Source organism: Oncorhynchus mykiss, chromosome 5 (genome assembly GCF_013265735.2).
Source record: "Oncorhynchus mykiss isolate Arlee chromosome 5, USDA_OmykA_1.1, whole genome shotgun sequence".
Taxonomy (NCBI): Eukaryota; Metazoa; Chordata; class Actinopteri; order Salmoniformes; family Salmonidae; genus Oncorhynchus; species Oncorhynchus mykiss.
Window position 1 is genome coordinate 10146347 of NC_048569.1, and position 20200 is coordinate 10166546.

The 20200-nt window shown below is 44.1% G+C and overlaps 1 protein-coding gene across 5 annotated transcripts in view; it reads right to left on the bottom strand.

Moving 5' to 3' along the window:
- map3k1 (mitogen-activated protein kinase kinase kinase 1, E3 ubiquitin protein ligase) overlaps positions 1 to 20200 on the bottom strand; it is a 52822-nt gene that overhangs the window by 19079 nt on the left and 13543 nt on the right. For 4 of the 5 annotated variants that reach the window (XM_021601624.2, XM_036976749.1, XM_036976748.1 and 1 more), the window contains exons 2-5: positions 3543 to 3693; positions 2702 to 2920; positions 2279 to 2479; positions 214 to 330 (exon numbers count right to left, since the gene is read on the bottom strand). In XM_021601624.2, coding sequence (XP_021457299.1) covers positions 214 to 330; positions 2279 to 2479; positions 2702 to 2920; positions 3543 to 3693 — 688 coding nt within the window. Of the gene's footprint in view, positions 1 to 213; positions 331 to 2278; positions 2480 to 2701; positions 2921 to 3542; positions 3694 to 14179; positions 14329 to 20200 lie in introns of those variants that run through there. The other variant, XM_021601625.2, reaches the window with a different exon arrangement.

Consider the following 20200-nt stretch of genomic DNA (forward strand, 5'->3'; position numbering starts at 1 on the left):
TTAGTTAATCATGTATGCCCTTCTCAAACTATTGTTTCGACCTGAAGCATACTGTGCTGTTTCGGATATCCCCATTTTCACATTGTCCTGTCCAGCACGGTTTCAGCAACTATGGTAGATCCTTAAACAGGCCAGCACGGTACAGCTCAGTTTGCTCAGCTCAGTAGGGAGAAAGGGGTTACAGGGCATGTCGGTTGGTTGCTGGAAGGTTACCTCAAAGTTTTTTAGGGTTTTCCTCCAGAGCAGGGGGTCTGAGGGCTCCAGCTGGAAGACACGGAGCATGACGAAGAGGACGTGGATACAGAACGCCCCTCGGCCACAGCTACAGGTCTACAGTGAATGGAGAGGAGGACAGCAGACCGGGGGTTACTCACGTGTGTGTATATACATACCAACACCGCACTCACAAACACACACGCAGGCACACACAGATGGCCATAAATGGTCACACAGACCTGCTGATCCATCTGTCCCAAATAGTACCCTATTCCCCCACGTTGGACAACGCTCTGGTCAAAAGTAGTGCCATTTGGGACGTAAAGCCTTTAGTAAGAGGAAGCTCTACATCGCTCCATCTCTACATTAGCGATGTAGCGATTACCCAGCCATTTGCTACTGTAGCGATTACCCGGCCATTTGCTACTGTAGCGATTACCCGGCCATTTGCTACTGTAGCGATTACACGGCCATTTGCTACTGTAGCGATTACCCGGCCATTTCCTACTGTAGCGATTACCCGGCCATTTGCTACTGTAGCGATTACCCAGCCATTTGCTACTGTAGCGATTACCCAGCCATTTGCTACTGTAGCGATTACCCGGCCATTTACAAACGATAAATCGCTCCAGTAGTAAATGGCTGGGTAATCACTCCATCACTACAGTAGCAAATGGCTGGGTAATCACTCCATCACTACAGTAGCAAATGGCTGGGTAATCACTCCATCACTACAGTAGCAAATGGCTGGGTAATCACTCCATCACTACAGTAGCAAATGGCTGGGTAATCACTCCATCACTACAGTAGCAAATGGCCGGGTAATCACTCCATCACTACAGTAGCAAATGGCTGGGTAATCACTCCATCACTACAGTAGCAAATGGCTGGGTAATCACTCCATCACTACAGTAGCAAATGGCTGGGTAATCACTCCATCACTACAGTAGCAAATGGCCGGGTAATCACTCCATCACTACAGTAGCAAATGGCCGTGTAATCACTCCATCACTACAGTAGCAAATGGCTGGGTAATCACTCCATCACTACAGTAGCAAATGGCTGGGTAAACAAAAAGAGCCTGCCAATGTACAAGTGAAGCAAATTGTTAAAGTAACTGTCCAGTGTTTCCAGATTGATGAAATATGACCTATAATTACTTACAATACGAGTAAAATGGTTTTCCTTCCAATTTTTTTTAAATTAAGTTCTGTATGTTAAAAAGCAACAGAATAGTGTGGGCATATATTGGTCATAAAAATATTAATGCGAGTAGACCGCTGATTGGCCAGCTCATCCTCCTTTAGACCGCTGATTAGCCAGCTCATCCTCTTCAGGAGTATGACGTCACACTGAGAAAATAGCAAGCGTTCTTGTTGAGATACAAGTTTGAGGTGTGGTTTTTTAACTGTTTTATTTCTTAGTACAACTACATATGGGGATATTATTTTTTGATGATATATAGTATTATATCGTTTTGACAATATTGTAATATTTTTTTTGCACTAGTCTCCTCAGGACTGTAGGGGAAGAAAATTGAATCGCAATAAAATCCCAGTATCGAATTGCAACACATATCGGCCCCTAAGTATCATGACAATATCATATTGTGAGGTCCCTGGCAATTCCCAGCCCTATTATTTCTCCAATTTATGCTTTGGCCACAAATACGAGTATAAGATGAGTCAACAACATTATTTGGGTGTGAGTGAACATAATACGAACTTTTAAAAGTGAGATTTTCAAATGATCTGTTACTCTATCCCCATTGCTGTAAACACAATTTGGTAAAAGCTGGAGCTGTTGTTGCAGCCAAGCCTCAATCTAGCCTGCCAGTTGGAATCTGACAAACTTGCGTCAGCTTAATCAATTCCCAATCGACCCCAAGTCCAGACACTTGTATATGTTTGAAATGTCTGTATCGGTATAATAGCTGATAACACCCATCTAATCCTTTTAATATCTACACAAGTACATAGAGGGTAGAGGGAGTCGATTTGAAAATTTGTCTTGATTCTGTTTAAATCTTCATTGGTCCGAGTGGACTTCCAGCACTTCCTACCTGTGGACCAATGAACACCCTGTATTTGTTGTCGGGGCTGTCTCCTCCAATCAGAAAGGAGTTGGGGCCTATCTGCTGCAGTAGGTAGAGGCGAGCCCTCATGACCTTGTTGACACGGCGACTGGTCTCCTCAGGACTGTAGGGGGAGAAGCCGTCTGGGGAGGGCGCCCGGCGAGGGGGCGTCACCCTGCCACTCTGAAACTACACAACAACATCAGATCAAGACAGCCTCAGAACAATTGTTACATGGGTATATTATTCTGTCACTAAATAGTCACTAGGACTTTATATTGCTATGATAGTTTTTACAGTTCTTTCAACCCCAAGTGAAGAGGCTTGATATCTAATCAATGTTATATTATCATCAAAATGTTTTTATGCCTGTGCATTGTGTGTGCGCTACGTCTGTGTGTGGCTAATCACCGGCACGGGTGAGGCCCTCTTCCTGCGCACCCCGGGGGACTCAGGCTTCCCACCGGCCCTGCCAGAGGAAGAGGAGGAGGAAGAGGGGGGTCCAGGGGAGGGGCTGCGGCGGCCTCTGCTCTGCTGGGGGGAGGAGCTGGTGGGTGCGTCGGCTCCGACCTCTGCCCCTTTGCAGCCCGCCTCGCTCCCGTCCGGTCGCAGGGGGACGGGCTTCACCACCTGAGGGAGAGAAGGAGAGGGGATTAATATGCGGTTGGGGTAGGCCAAATGAGGCAGTAGAGTCCCTTTACAGTGGAACGTTCAGACAGACATTTGTTATGTAGAACAAGCATGCTTCTATCCATGGCATTTCTATCTGCGACGTTGGTCAACTGAACACGGGTCTGTAGATCTGGTGGAAGCATTGACATTTCCACGCAGCCAATCGGAAGGCATGATGTAGCTATATTACCATAATACATATATCCATCTAATCCTCTCAGAAGAGTGCCAAGACTAGAGGTCGGGGGCTAGAGGTCAGGGGGCTTGAGGTCAGCATGTGTGTGTGCTGTGAAAGACTAGGTGCAACATAATGGTGCAATGCCCAGGGTTGGACATGTCCAATTCTGCTCGATTTTAGTCATGAAAACAAACTTTATTTCAAAGCATTAACAGTATCAAATCAATCTTTAGAGTAGTGAATATTTAAGAGTTGCTTGGATCTATAAATGTTAAGCGTGGCACAGTAAGCTAAGTACACACACGTGGTGTTCTGTGTGTGTATGTATAGACCTACATGTTTATATAGTATTATAGCCGTGTGTGCACGTGTTTGTTTGTGTGTCAGGCTGCAGCAGCTCACCACCGGGCCCCTCCTGCTACGTCTCTCCAGCCACTCGTGCTTCCAGGTGGGCATGCAGGTGGCCTTGAGCTTCTCCCGGATCATCCGCTCCTCTGGCCGGTCTTCCATCTTCTGCAGACCCCGCAGGGTATCCTTACTCTCCATGTCGCGACTACAGAGAAACCACAGAGGGGGAGGAGTTAGACAATGGCAACTGCTTGGCATCTGACCGCAAGGCACTACAAAGGATAGTGCTTACGGCCCGGTACATCACTGGGGCTAAGCTACCTGACATCCAGGATCTCTATACCAGGCGGTTTCAAAGGAAACATATCAACAGGCTGATTAAACAGCATGATCATTACACGTGTACCTTGTGCGGGGGACAATAACAGGCCACTTTAAAATGTGCAACATATTGCCACAGATGTCTCAAGTTGAGGGACTGTGAAATATTTGTCTGTAGTAAGCCCTGATTGGCTGGGCCTGGCTCCCCAGTGGGTGGGCCTGGCTGCACCCCTGCATAGTCATGTAAAATCCATAGATTAAGGTCTAATGAATTTATTTAAATTGACTGATTTCCTTATATTAGCCTCAGTAAAATCTTAGAAATTGTTGAATTTATATTTTTGTTCAGTGTATGTACATATATATATCTACCTTAAGTACCCCTGCACAGACTCTGAACTGGTAACCCGTGTACAGGGCCTGAAACTTTTTGGTCCACCATGATTGTTGCCATAATTACACCAAACACATAAAAAAAATGTTTTTTTAACAGATGAGCATGCTTTGTAATGTTTCTAAAACAAATGTATTACTAGTAAAAAGTGGTAGATTGCTAAATGTTTACATTTGAACCAAAATATTAGAGACAAATGTTCAGCTACTCCCTTCAAGGGCGGGAGGTTACCATGGCAACGGGGGCACTAGCTGCTCAAGTTGTTAGTGACACAGAATCTGACTAGTAGCCGGTGCCTTCAGTTGAAGCAAAAATCAAACATTGAAAAACAACCTAGCTCGTGAACAAAACTATGTAAATAGTCAAGACACAGAAGGACAAAGTCTCACTTTAGTAGACTTGAGTAAATTAGACCAACTTTAATGCCTGTGCGCAGCACTTCCAAAATGACTTCCATCTCATTGTGTACAGCTCCCCAGCCAGGTGTTGCTGTGTGTCACGGGATGGATAGATATAAAAGTCCTAGTTCTTTGTGTGATTAGCTACAAGCTATGAACCAAAACGACAGAAACACATTGAAAACAGCTACTGCAGCATTTATTTAGCTGTAAATGTGCTGATACTTGGCAGGTGGCGTGTGTTAATTTTAGACCCTGCCATATAGCCAAGTTAATCATTGTGTATTCATTCCTCATGTTATTATTTTTCTATTATTCTCTGCATTGTTGGGAAGGACCCATCAGTAAGCATTTCACTTTGTCTACAACTGTAGATGTGGTTGACAATACCCAGCAAACTAGAAACATTCCCAGAACATTATCCAAGATTCCCATGATGTTCTAGTTAGGGTTCTCTCTTACATTAGGTTGATAAACATTCAGAGAATGTTTTTAATAACATCTTTGTTTAACATTCACTAAAATATTGTGCACAACATTATAAAAACCACCACAGAACATTCCCCCAAAAGTTCTCATTGGGTTTCCAGGTAATGTAATAATAATAATGTACCAATAATGTTTTCCCAGCAAACCAAAATTGGTTCTGTGAAAGTTCCCAGAACATTCTTTAGGTCACGGCAAATGTTCTCATAACACACATTCCTGGTGATGATTATAGAAGGTTTGTATAAAATATTTGATATTGTTGCAAAAATTTTACTATAAAACATTTTAAAAGGTTACCAGGATGTTTCATAAGGTTGTGGGACCAGTCTGGTGAGAACATTGTGGGGACATGACAAAAGATACCCTACCGGTCAAAAGTTTTAGAACACCTACACAGTCAAGGGTTTTTCTTTATTTTTACTACATTGTAGAATAATAGTGAAGACATCAAAACCATGAAATAACACATATGGAATAATTCAGTAACCCCCCAAAAAAAAAGTGTTAAACAAATCCAAATGTATTTTATATTTGAGATTCTTCAAATAGCCACCCTTTGCCTTGATGACAGCTTTGCACACGCTTGGAATTCTCTCAACCAGCTTCATGAGGTAGTCACCTGGAATGCATTTCAATTAACAGGTGTGCCTTGTCTAAAGTTAATTTGTGGAATTTCTTTCCTTCTTAATACATTTGAGCCAATCATTTGTGTTGTGACAAGGTAGGGGTGGTATACAGAAAATGGCCTTACTTGGTAAAAGACCAAGTCCATATATGGCAATTACTTTAAGACATGAAGGTCAGTAAATACGGAACATTTCAAGACCTTTGAAAGTTTCTTCAAGTGCAGTCGCAAAAACCATCCAAGTGCTATGATGAAACTGGCTCTCATGAGGACAGCCACAGGAATGGAAGACCCAGAGTTACCTCTGCTGCAGACGATAAGTTCATTAGAGTTACCAGCCTCAGAAATAGCAGTCCAAATAAATGCTTCAGAATTCAAGTAATCAAATCCAATTTTATATGTCACGTGCCCCAAATACAACAGGTGAAATGAAATGCTTACTTACAGACTAACCAACAGTGCAAAAAAGGTATTAGGTGAAGAATAAGTAAGTAAATAAATAAAAAAAAACAGTAAAAATGACACCGGTTAGTCAGGCTGATTGAGGTAGTATGTACATGTAGATATGGTTAAAGTGACTATGCATATATGATAGACAGAGAGTAGCAGTAGCGTAAAAGAGGGGTTGGCATGTGGCGGGACACAATGCATATAGCCTGGTTAGCTATGCAGATAGCCGCGAGCATAGAAGTGATTTAGCTCGTCTGATAGGCTCGTGTCACTGGGCAGCTCGCGGCTGTGCTTCCCTTTGCCACAAAAGACGAGCGTCGGTGCCGGTGTAGTACGATTCAATCTTAGCCCTGTATTGACGCGTTTGCCTGTTTGATGGTTCGTCAGAAGGCATAGCAGGATTTCTTATAAGTTTCCGGGTTAGAGTCCCGCACCTTGAAAGCGGCAGTTCTACCCTTTATCTCAGTGCGAATGTTACCTGTAATCCATGGCTTCTGGTTTGGGTCTGTACGTACAGTCACTGTGGGGGCAACGTCCTCGATGCACTTATTGATAAAGCCAGTGAGTGATGTGGTGTACTCCTCAATGCCATCGGAAGAATCCTGGAACATGTTCCAGTCTGATAGCAAAACAGTCCTGAGGTTTAGCGTCTGCCTCACCTGACCCCTTTTTCATAGAGAGAGTCACTGGTGCTTCCTGCTTTAATTTTAGCTTGTAAGCAGGAATGAGGAGGATATCGTTGTGGTCGGATTTACCAAATGGAGGGCGAGGGAGAGTTCTTTACGCGTCTCTGTGTGTGGAGTACAGGTGATCTAGAATTTTTTACCCTCTGGTTACACATTTAACATGTTAGGTAGAACTGATTTAAGTTCCCTGCATTCAAGTCTCCGGCCACTAGGAGCGCCACCTCTGGGTGAGCGGTTCCCTGTTTGCTTATTTCCTTATACAGCTAACTGAGTGCGGTCTTAGTGCCAGCATCCGTCTGTGGTGGTAAAGAAACAGCCACGAAAAGTATAGCTGAGAACTCTCTAGGCAAATAGTGTGGTCTGCAGTTTATCACAAGATACTCTACTTCAGGCGGGCAAAATCTAGAGACTTCCTTTGATTTCGTGAACCAGCTGTTGTTTACAAATGTGCACAGACCGCCCCCCTCGTCTTACCAGAGTGTGCTGTTCTATCTTGCCGGTGCAGCATATATCCCACTAGCTGAATATCCATGTCATCATTCAGCCATAATTCCGTGAAACATAGGATATTACAGTTTTTGATGTCCCGTTGGTAGGATATTCGTGATCATACCTCGTCTAATTTATTGTCCAATGATTGCACGTTGGCGAGTAATATTGACGGTAACGGCAGCTTTCCACTAGCCTTCTGCGTATCCTTATGAGGCACCCCGCTCTGTGTCCTCTGTACCTGCGTCTCTTCCTCTTGCAAATAACTGGGATGTTGGCCTTGTCAGGTGTTCGGAGAATGTCCTGTGCGTCCTGCTTGTTGAAGAAAAAAATCTTTGTCTAAACCGAGGTGAGTGATCGCTGTCCTGATATCCAGAAGCTCTTTTTTGCCATAAGATACAGTTGCAGAAACATGTACAAAATAAGTTACAAATAACGCAAAAAAAAAAAAAACTATAATAGCACAATTGGTTGGGCGCCCGTAAAACTGCTGCCATTTCTTCTGCCGCCATTTTACCTCAACAGACATCTTAACAACAACTGTTCAGAGGAGACCGCGTGAATCAGGCCTTCATGGTCGAATTTCTGCAAAGAAACCACTACTAAGAAGGACAGCAATAAGAAGAAGAGACTTGCTCGGGCAATGAACATTAGACCAATGGAAATTTGTCCTTTGGCTGATGAGTCCAAATTGGAGATTTTTGGTTCCAACTGCTGTGTCTTTGTGAGACGTAGTGTGGGTGAATGGATGATCTCGGCATGTGTATTTCCCACCGTGAAGCATGGAGGGGGAGGTGTTATGGTGTGGGGGTGCTTTGCTGGTGACACTGTCGTGATTTATTTACAATTCAAGGCACACTTAACCAGCATGGCTACCACAGCATTCTGCAGCAATACGCCATCCCATCTGGTTTGTGCTTAGTGGTACGCTCATTTGTTTTCAACAGGACAATGACCCAACACACCTACAGGCTGTGTAAGGGCTATTTGACCAAGAAGGAGAGTGATGGAGTGCTGCAACAGATTACCTGGCCTTCACAATCACCCGACCTCAACCCAATTGAGATGGTTTGGGATGAGTCGGGCCACAGAGAAGTAGCCAATAAGTGCTCAGCATATGTGGGAACTCATTCAAGACTGTTGGAAAAGCATTCCAGGTGAAGCTGGTTTAGAGAATGCCAAGCGTGTGCAAAGCTGTCATCAAGTCAAAGGGTGGCTATTTGAAGAATCTCAAATATATTTTTTATTTGTTTAACACTTTTTTGGTTACAATATGTGTTATTTCATAGTTTTGATGTCTTCACTATTATTCTACAACATAGAAAATAGTAAAAATAAAGAACATCCCTTGAATGAGTAGGTGTTCTAAAACTTTTGACCGGTAGTGTATGTTCCCAAAATACAAAAACTGTCCAGTTGCGCAGATGAGACAAAGAGCGCAAAAAACATTCACCTGATGTTCCAAGAATGTTCCCAGAACACATTGTCTGTTCTTTAAAAGGCTCCCAGAACATTTCATTCGGTTGTGGTAACATTGTGGGGAAATGACAAGAGATACTGCATGTTCCCAAAACACAGAAAATGTCCAGTTGTGCTGACATTCAGAAAATGTTTGTATCAGGATGCACAAAATATTCCTTTGATGTGGCAAAAATGTTAACAGAACAGCCTTTTCTTTTTTTATTGAATTTTATCCCCTTTTCTCCCCAATTTCGTGGTATCCAATTGTTAGTAGTTACTATCTTGTCTCATCGCTAAAACTCCCGTACGGGCTCGGGAGAGACGAAGGTCGAAAGCCATACGTCCTCTGAAACACAACCCAACCGCACTGCTTCTTAACTTCTTGGTGACAGGGAGCAGTATTTTCACGTCCGGATGAAATGCATGCCCAAATTCAACTGCCTGCTACTCATCCCCAGAAGATAAGATATGCATATTATTAGTAGATTTGAATAGAAAACACTCTGAAGTTTCTAAAACTGTTTGAATCATGTCTGTGAGTATAACAGAACTTATTAAGCAGGCGAAACCGAGGAAAAACCATTCAGATATATTTTTTTTAGGTCACTCTTTTCAATGGGTTTTCATTGGGAACCCAGATTTCTAAGGGACCTTCTTGCAGTTCCTACCGCTTCCACTGGATGTCACCAGTCTTTAGAAATTGGTTGAGGTTTTTTCCTTTGTGTAATGAAGTAGCCCCGTTCAAAACGAGGGTCACTTCAAGTGTACTGTTTGTTAGAGGCACGTGACCAGAAAGGTAGCGTCAATTTGTTTTCTTCCTGTATTGAACACAGATCATCCCGTCTTCAATTTTATCGATTATTTACTTTTAAAAATACCTAAAGTTGTATTACAGAAGTAGTTTGAAATGTTTTGGCAAAGTTTACAGGTAACTTGAGATATTTTGTATTCATGTTGCGCAAGTTGGAACCTGGTGTTTTTCTGGATCAAACGCTCCAAATATATGGACATTTTGGAGAGATAGAGATAGAGATAGAGATAGAGATAGAGATAGATAGATAGATATATATACACACACACACACACACACACACACACACATATAGACAGAATTAATCGAACAAAAGGACAATTTGTGATGTTTATGGGACATAATGGAGTGCCAACAGAAGAAGCTCAAAGGTAAGGCATGAATTATATTTTTATTTCTGCGTTTTGTGTCGCACCTGCAGGGTAGGCCCTGTCCGGGGGTGTCCTCGGATGGGGCCACAGTGTCTCCTGACCCCTCCTGTCTCAGCCTCCAGTATTTATGCTGCAGTAGTTTATGTGTCAGGGGGCTAGGGTCAGTTTGTTTTATCTGGAGTACTTCTCCTGTCCTATTCCGTGTCCTGTGTGAATTTAAGTGTGCTCTCTCTAATTCTCTCTTTCTTTCTCTCTCGGAGGACCTGAGCCCTAGGACCATGCCTCAGGACTACCTGACATGACTCCTTGCTGTCCCCAGTCCACCTGGCCGTGCTGCTGCTCCAGTTTCAACTGTTCTGCCTTATTATTATTATTATTATTATTATTATTATTATTATTATTATTAGACCATGCTGGTCATTTATGAACATTTGAACATCTTGGCCATGTTCTGTTATCTCCACCCGGCACAGCCAGAAGAGGACTGGCCACCCCACATAGTCTGGTTCCTCTCTAGGTTTCTTCCTAGGTTTTGGCCTTTCTAGGGAGTTTTTCCTAGCCACCGTGCTTCTACACCTGCATTACTTGCTGTTTGGGGTTTTAGGCTGGGTTTCTGTACAGCACTTTGAGATATCAGCTGATGTACGAAGGGCTATATAAATACATTTGATTTGAAATATGTTCTCTCTTTGTTTACGGAGGTGCTACTCTCAGATAATAGCATCGTTTGCTTTCGCCAAAAAGCTTTTTTGAAATCTGACATGTTGGCTGGATTACAACACGTGTAGCTTTAATTTGGTATCTTACATGTGTGATTTCATGAAAGTTAGATTTTTATAGTAATTTATTTGAAGTTGGCGCTCTGCATTTTCTCTGGCTTTTGGCCAGAGAGGTTAACACAGTGCGCATCCAACCCAGAAGCACCAATGTGTCGGAGGAAACACCGTGCACCTGACGACCTGGTTAGCGTGCACTGCGCCTGGCCCGCCACAGGAGTCGCTGGTGCGCGATGAGACAAGGATATCCCTACCGGCCAAACCCTCCCTAGCGCGGACAATGCTAGGCCAATTGTGCGTCGCCCCATGGACCTCCCGGTCGCGGCCGGCTGCGACAGAGCCTGGGTGCGAACCCAGGCGATGCAGTGCCCTAGACCACTGCGCCACCTGGGAGGCCACAGAACGGCCTTTTCTAACTCCCAGAATATGTACAGTTGAAGTTGGAAGTTTACATACACTTCGGTTGGAGTCATTAAAACTCGTTTTTCAACCACTCCACAAATTTCTTGTAAACAAACTATAGTTTAGGCAAGTCGGTTAGGACATCTACTTTGTGCATGAAATGAGTCCTATATCGACATAACCTGAAAGGCCACTCAGCAAGGAAGAAGCCACTGCTCCAAAACCGCCATAAAAAAGCCACACTACGGTTTGCAATTGCACATGGGGACAAAGATCGTACATTTTGGAGAAATGTCCTCTGGTTTGATGAAACAAAATTAGAACTGTTTGGCCATAATGACCATCGTTATGGTTGGAGGAAAAGGGGGAGGCTTGCAAGCCGAAGAACACCATCCCAACCGTGACGCACGGGGGTGGCAGCATCATGTTGTGGGGGTGCTTTGCTGCAGGAGGGACTGGTGCACTTCACAAAATATATGGCATCATGAGGTAGGAAAATTATGTGGATATATTGAAGCAACATCTCAAGACATCAGTCAGGAAGTTAAAGCTTGGGTCTTCCAAATGGACAATGACTCCAAGCATACATCCAAAGTTATGGCAAAATGGCTTAAGGACAACAAAGTCAAGGTACTGGAGTGGCCATCACAAAGCCCTGACCTTCATCCTATAGAAAATTTGTGGGCAGAACTGAAAAAGCATTTGCGAGCAAGGAGGCCTACAAACCTGACTCAGTTACAGCAGCTCTGTCAGGAGGAATGGGCCAAAATTCACCCAACCTATTGTGGGAAGCTTGTGGAAGGCTTCCTGAAACATTTGACCCAAGTTAAACAATTTAAAAGCAATGCTACCAAATACTAATTGAGTGTATGTAAACTTCTGACCCACTGGGAATGTGATGAAATAAATAAAAGCTGAAAGAAATAATTCTCTACTATTATTCTGACATTTCACATTCTTAAAATAAAGTGTTGATCCTAACTGACCTAAGACAGGGAGCTTTTACTTGGATCAAATGTTAGGAATTGTGAAAAACTGAGTTTAAATGTTTTTGGCTAAGGTGTATGTAAACTTCCAACTTTAACTATAATTAGGTTGTGGGAACAGTGCGAGTACATTAAAAGAGAAGTTCCCAAAACACAAAATATGCTCAGTTGTGATGTCATTCAGGCAATGTTTATGTTAGGTTGCACAGGACATTCCCTTAATGTGGTAAGAATGAAATTAGGATGTTTTCATGACATTCATAGCATATGTTTTAGGTTGAACATAATATTCCATTGATGTTCACGCAATATACATTTCACCTTGTCTAACAGGTCTACAGAACACTTCAAGGACATTGACAATGTTATATTTGAACTTTTACCATATTACCACAACATTATCAGCACGCAAATAAAAGCATAAGAAAGCAGATTGGAACCTTTTACATTTATTTAACAAGGCAAGTCAGTTAAGAGCAAATTATTATTTACAAATGGCGGCCTACCCCGGCTAAACCCGAAACCGGACGAGGCTGGCCCAATTGTGCGCCGTCCTATGGGACTCCCAATCACGGCCGGTTGTGATACAGAACTGGGGTCTGTAGTGTCACCTCTAGCACTGAGATGCAGCACCTTAGACCGCTGCACCATTCAGGAGCCAATACATCACCATGATGTTTTTCTCCATATTTAATGGCAATTCACATATTAGGACTGTATTGTAGGTGATAGACACAAGTGGCATTTTTATTTAATTCATAGGAAATTTGAACAGCATTTAGAAATCATTACAAACAACCATATTATTTACACTTCATATATTGACAATCTGCACATTATTTAATTCATAGGAAATCTGAAGAGCATTTAAACATGGATCTTGTGATCTCTGGGGCTCCTAGTATTATGTGATCTTCTGTATACTGCACCATACAACCCGAGAGCAAACAAATCCTCCTCCCACCCCTGGCCAGTCTGTGTTTAAGGCTGTCGGATCTGAGTGCTTCAGAACAAATATTCCGCCTCACACGAGAGGATGTTATGATAAGGAGGCAGCAGTCTGAGCCCGTTAGAGTTCCAGTACATCATACAAATGGGAACTGACAGCCTTGTTCACTGCCCTCCCAATGCTGCTTTGTGAATGAGCCTCCCCTTTCAGCTCCCAAACACTTTGCCTTTAAAAAAAAAATGTTTTGCCTACAAACCCCTCTAGTCAGACCTCAGAGTGCTGTGGTCAGGTCAATTCATCGCTTCACTACAACAACCTTGGAGTCTTTTTCCATTGGCTGGACTTGGAGGTGGGGGCTGCTCACCAGTCAACTGTGCATGAAGCTTGCTCTTATCAAAGGATAGAGTTCATTAACTATTTTCACAAATCTTACACTTCAATAAAAAGCTATATTCTCAGTTTGATGAGTCATAGAAAAAGTGAAAAAGGACTATAAAGTCCATAGAACTACAAAGTCCTTGAACAAACAAAATAACTTTGGTTACCATTCAAGACCTCGTACTTACAAAGATCTGAAGACTACAATATCAATATCTTCAGATATCTTCAAATACCACAACTAGCTTAAACATCATGCGAACACAACCGGGAGCTGAGCTGAACTGAACTTCAAAAAGTCGCCTACAAAACCTAATCTTAAGAATTGCACACGTCGCATCGAATGTGGAGCTAGCATGCCTGCCGATCATTCAGCGTGTTGTGTTTTAGGGACCACCCACTGTAGATGTCTGACTGTCAACATTTTTCACTAGATTCTACATGTAAAAAGTCAGTGAGCACTCAGTTTGCAAAGTACGTTCAGGAGGGGCTAGATACTCTCGACCAGCAAAAGCTATTGGTGTGTTTGTGCCCTTATGGTCGTCAGTCAGAAGATTAAAGTCGGAGGGTGAAAGACCTCCTTACAACAATTATATCAACCTCTGAGAGGAAAGATTCCTCTACTGGATATATAGTTGTTTAGCAGACCTCACCGCATCCCAAATGGCACCCTGTTCCCTATATACAGGCCTGAAAAGAACTCACCCGGCGAGCCGATGGGAGTCACATGCAGGCCAGGGCCAGCTGTGGAAACCAGCCATTTTTAATTGATGCTGTGATCAATGCTTCTACCCCCTTCAGGCCTTTTCCGTTGGTCGATTGAATAGGAGGCTCGACTTGCTGCGGCTAACGAACGCTGTCAGTTCGACAATAACAAGTGGTTGGGTTGGTTGGGGGAACAGGAAGAGAGGAGGCTTCCTGTTCTGAGAACTGAAGAGCCATTTGAAGCGTAAGATGTAGCAACTAGAAAGTAGACTGGGGTTTAAGTCAACATTACAGGGTAACGTTTATGTGGGGTTGATGCTTTGTAATCGTTGGTGGAATGACTTAATGTGATTGGGACCATTTCCCTGTATTGTGTGCAGTTTTTCAGATGGGACGTCAATCGGCTGTCCTGACTCTCTGTGATCACTAAAGATCCATGGCACTTATCGTAAATTCCCAAACTGCCCCTCATACCATCATGGACACCAAATCATCCTCAGCTTCCAATTGGCTTTCGTCCTCTCCCCTGTAACTATTCCCCAGGTCGTTGCTGTAACTGAGAATGTGTTCTCAGTCAACTTACCTGGTAAAATAAATAACAAAATACTTAATGTGTCAGCTTAGCTACCATGTGTTTAGACTTTCTCTGTGGATGATGTGTTGGCTACAAACAGAGGGGGGCTCAAGTGTGCTTCCCATGGGCTAGTGGGGGGGCTAGTGGGCTTCCTATGGGCTAGTGGGCTTCCTATGGGCTAGTGGGGGGGCTAGTGGGCTTCCTATGGGCTAGTGGGCTTCCTATGGGCTAGTGGGGGGGGCTAGTGGGCTTCCTATGGGCTAGTGGGCTTCCTATGGGCTAGTGGGGGGGCTAGTGGGCTTCCTATGGGCTAGTGGGCTTCCTATGGGCTAGTGGGCTTCCCATGGGCTTAGTGGGGGGGCTAGTGGGCTTCCTATGGGCTAGTGGGGGGGCTAGTGGGCTTCCTATGGGCTAGTGGGCTTCCCATGGGCTTAGTGGGGGGGCTAGTGGGCTTCCTATGGGCTAGTGGGCTTCCTATGGGCTAGTGGGGGGGCTAGTGGGCTTCCTATGGGCTAGTGGGAGGTCTTGTTGTTCATTAGGAGTACTCTCAAAACAAGTTATTTTCTGAGAATTAACTTAAAATTTTACATACATCCTTAGATTTTCCTTAAAGTTTAAACTGTGATTAACTCCGATAGCAATGCTGTTCTGCGGCATGCTCTTTGAAAATGATCACAGTGCATGTCTCCAAAATGTCCTTGTACTGTATACGTGATCGTTAGCATAGCGTAAGTGCCTTCAGCTTCACTAAGAGGAAGAAATATACAAATTTGGGCACCATAGTTCCTAGCTACACGCCATGTTCTGTCAAGCCAGCAAATGAAAAGAGAAGTCAATGTAGCCCAACTCCTTCATTTTTACAGATCTCAAACCTTCCAAAATTGACTTGTGTCAATGAGCACAGTGTGAAAATCAGTTAAAAACAACTGAAGCGACCGCCTATTCAGTCCCCACTGGCAGAGACCGAGGCCGCCTATTCAGTCCCCACTGGCAGAGTCCGAGGCCGCCTATTCAGTCCCCACTGGCAGAGTCCGAGGCCGCCTATTCAGTCCCCACTGGCAGAGTCCGAGGCCGCCTATTCAGTCCCCACTGGCAGATACCGAGGCCGCCTATTCAGTCCCCACTGGCAGAGACCGAGGCCGCCTATTCAGTCCCCACTTGCAGAGACCGAGGCCGCCTATTCAGTCCCCACTGACAATGGAACCAGATAGAGTTTACCATCTTTCCTCTGAATAAAGAGTCAGTGGTGTTGCCGTCCCCTCGCCTCTTAAATAACAGCTATCCCACAGGGCCGTGGGCTGGGAACAAAAGGGCATTGTGGGGCTGTGCAGGTGGGACCTGGAAGGGCCGGCAGGCTGGGAGTCCATTTCAAACCTCCACGTAAGCAGAGACTGCGTCACACACACACACCCAAGCTCGCTGGGCACACACCCTTTCTCATGGGCTTCAATGCTCCCAAAAACTCAGGTTACCGGTTCACACAATCCCTGCCTCTGCTGGAGGGAACAGAGGAGCCAGGGCTGCTCAACAGTGTATAATGACAGACGGAGCCTGGTGTTTCTGGTCAAAACAAGGCGGAGCAGACTCAACAACAACCATAAACAACTTCAAAAACAGACACAGCATTGCTAACCTTTCAGGCAATACAAAAAGGCAGCAGTTGAATTTCTCCTGACAAAATAAACAGTAACATTTAAAAAGGGAAAGAAACGTATCCACATGACTAACCAACGAAACAAAAAGGTCAACTGCTCTGACTAACATATGGAAAGAGCCGGCTCTCTGTAACCAAATTAATCAATGACACAATGAGATTCAGCACCTCTAAATAGTGAGCGGAATCGAATGCTGACATGAAACTAATAACCATCACTAATGCTGTGAGGGCCATATCTCTGTAACTCTCTGGCTCAGCCCCCCAGTGACTTGGAGGGAAGGGGGTAGCTTAACTGAAACCTCATTACAACCGGCTTGCATCATGACCATGAGTTTGGTGATCGAACTCCACGGACCCGAGAGACCCCCCGAGAGACCCCCTGAGCGAACAACCGATGGTCAACTAATCCCGGGGGAAATCTCCGACAGACCAATAAAAGTTGACCAATAAAGTTGACCAGAGATTTGAGACAATAGTTCTACTATTAGGAACCAACAGAAGTCAACCGGTTAGATGGCAGACACAGAAGTGAAAAAGGCAATCCTCACAACAACTTGCCAAGTCATGAGACTAAGCAACCTGACGGAGGAATTTTAAGTGTAAATGAAATGGGAATGACGTTTTAAATGAGCGCTTTCAAATCAATGTTATTTAAGCCATTTGCCTGATGAATCTGGCAGCTTTGAAACCCCTTAGTCGTATTAATGCGGATTCAAAGTGCAGTCACAATGCTGCCTGTAAACAGCCAGAGAAATCAAATGTTTCAAAGCAAGATTCTGCCCAATGTTTCCCTCTATGAGAGAACCAACCATGGAAGAACTATTTTGACAAAGTGCTGCAGTACTCCCAATAGAAACATGGTGCCGGAGAGGAGACAGTACCCACTGAAACGTCGAGGGGGGAATTCTTCTGCACTGAATTGGGGCTGTGACAATACCAGTACCGCAATAGTTTTTCCACTGCAAAAATGATAACATGAAGCAGACTACCCTCTTTGGTCCTTTATAAACCCTGCTGAATGTTAAATATTGTGTGCTATAGAAAATAAATTATGTGAATTTTGATGAAAACATCAATTATACTCGTTTCCAACATTAGGGATGTTTTCCTAAAGTTAAATCCGCTTCGTGTTTTGTTTCCTTGCCACGATACTAAGGAGTATGGTGATACTGGTATTGCCCCGGCCCTACACTGACTGTTAGCTTCAGCATCAGGTAGCCTTGCCCAGTGCTGACACATTCCCCTCCATCTAGAGCTGCCTGGGACTGTGTGTGGGGTGGAAGGGGAGTATCCATCACTTTCTCTAGGGAAACAAGAGGGCCAGGGAACAATCTCGTTGACATATTGATTAAAAATAAAAATGGGAGGGGAAAAGGAAGCCCTATCATTCTTATTCATTCCAACAGAAACAAAAAAACGGCCCACCTGACCTAGACGAACATGAGAATTATCATCCGCTGTAATAAACCTGAGCTGAAGGGACACGTCACTAGTTGTGTTGAAGTTTCTGCGTCTTTGGCGTGAACATCCTCTCAGGCAAGCAAACAAACCAGCAGCTTATGGTCGGAGAGGAGAAATTAGATTCCGAGCAGATATCCGCCACATGTGCCGGACGGTCGGAAACTGGTCCACCAAGAGGAGAAGTTCCCCATTTCGGTTTCAGATCATGTGGGCAGGCGGGGGGGGGGGGGGGGGGGGGGGGGGGATAAAACAACGGCACGACCTGGGATGTTTCGCAAGATGTAGAAAATATGCATTTCGCAAGTTGACGGTTTGAAACCATCCACCTCCACCTGTCAATTCAGATAAAGGGTTGGTCAGAAAGGAAGAGGAAAGACTATATCAGAGCCTCAATAGCAGCCCGATGCAAAGAAAGGAAATCAGCTTTCTCTGCCTGTGAGCTTTTTTTTGTTAAACCACAGACAGTGGTGGTGTCATTGGGTAGAAATACCATTGGTAGTCACATGAGTTGATTTTTAATTTCTAAAGAGGTAACAAACAAACACAGCCACCACTATGAAGACCCTAACCATAAAGATGATGTCGGATCAGAGAGTCAGTTGGACATTATATTTAACATTCGAGACATTTAGCAGAAACTCTTTTCCAGAGCGACTTACAGTAATGAGTGCGCACATTTTCATACTGGTCCCCCCCCCCCCCCGGGAATTGAACCCGCAACCCTGGTGCCATGCTCTCCCAACTGAGTCACACGGGACCTGTGTGGCAGGACATCTGCACAGACTCTCGCTTTGTCCCTCTCCAACCTGCTGTTTGGTTTGCTTGCCTGAAGAGGTTTAAGTCCAAATCCCATTCCTGATTGGAGGATAACTGGGTCACCATGTAAGAGATAAAAGTTCATGACGAATGTTACGCAACACAGGAAACTGGACTCTGGTGTACCATTCAGAGCGCCCTTTTGGGAGGTGTGCCTCTGTCCAATAAGGTCATTTCTGGGAAATAGTTCACGGCAATTGAACATCCCTAGATGGAAAACTTCAGTATCGCGTCACTGGACAAGAAAACATGTTCAATTCACAGTTGAGAGTTCATGCCCAATTACGTTTGAACAATGGCAGGTCTACCAATTTAATAGCAATTAAGTTCGTTTGCCAACATTTTGGTAGCGAAGTTCTCTAGCTTTTATTTAAAACAAATAAGAGTAGAAATGTATCAAACGTTGGACTAAAGCTGGGATGCCCTGACTTTGAAATGTCTATCTAGTTCATAATAACGTGTGATGATCACATACAGGATGTAGGCCGCTGACTGACTAATAAACGCACTAGGTTTTCACATTCTCCACATTAGAATTTTGGCCTATGGAGGAAGACTCGTTGAAACATGTTCGAACCAGTCTTCCTGCATTACCATAACATTTTCTTGACCTCTAATGGCATCCTGCTCGAGTCTACTCATTCAAATGAATCTTACCAGATACCTTCCAAAACAGGACATGTCTGAATAGAGACATTTTTTTGCAGGTCTTCTGAAGCCGTCGTTTTAGTGCAGCCAGCTTCTAAATATAGGCCTAGTGCTGAATTTAGGCCTAGTGCTGAATTTAGGCCTAGTGCTGAATTTAGGCCTAGTGCTGAATTTAGGCCTAGTGCTGAATTTAGGCCTAGTGCTGAATTAGGCCTAGTGCTGAATTAGGCCTAGTGCTGAATTTAGGCCTAGTGCTGAATTTAGGCCTAGTGCTGAATTTAGGCCTAGTGCTAGTAGAGGCAACATGCCATGGTTCTCACCTGCTATATACACACACACACACGTCTGAAAAACAATTTAAAGTCACAAAAGTAGCTACACAATCAGTTTGTTTCATACCACTATAGCAGTTGCTGATGGCAAGTGGGAGTGTTGTGTGCATGTGTGTGAACAATGTGTGTGCGTGTCGTTTAGTTCAGTGCCCACTGCTTGGCTATGGAATGTAGATGGAATGCAGAGAAATTCCTCCCACCCAGAGTTATTCAGAGCGCTTGGCCCCCACTGTGATGGGGGTATTTGGAGGAGGTCAGGACCCCACCATCTCCCCATCTTCCCTCTGAGCAGGGGAAGCCCCATTAACCTCTCCCGGGAGCCCTCAGCTCTCTCATCAAGCCACAAACCAGACCAATAGTACTGCTGGTGCCTCACACACACACACCACGTCCTCATCCCAAACCAGACTACTTTCAGTGATGATAAAATAAAAATAATTAACTTTCAGGGAGAAAAAAAAAGCTTAACTTCTGCAGCCTGAATCATCATGGAGCTGAAAAGACTTGGTTGCTTGGTGAGAATTGATGTGGAT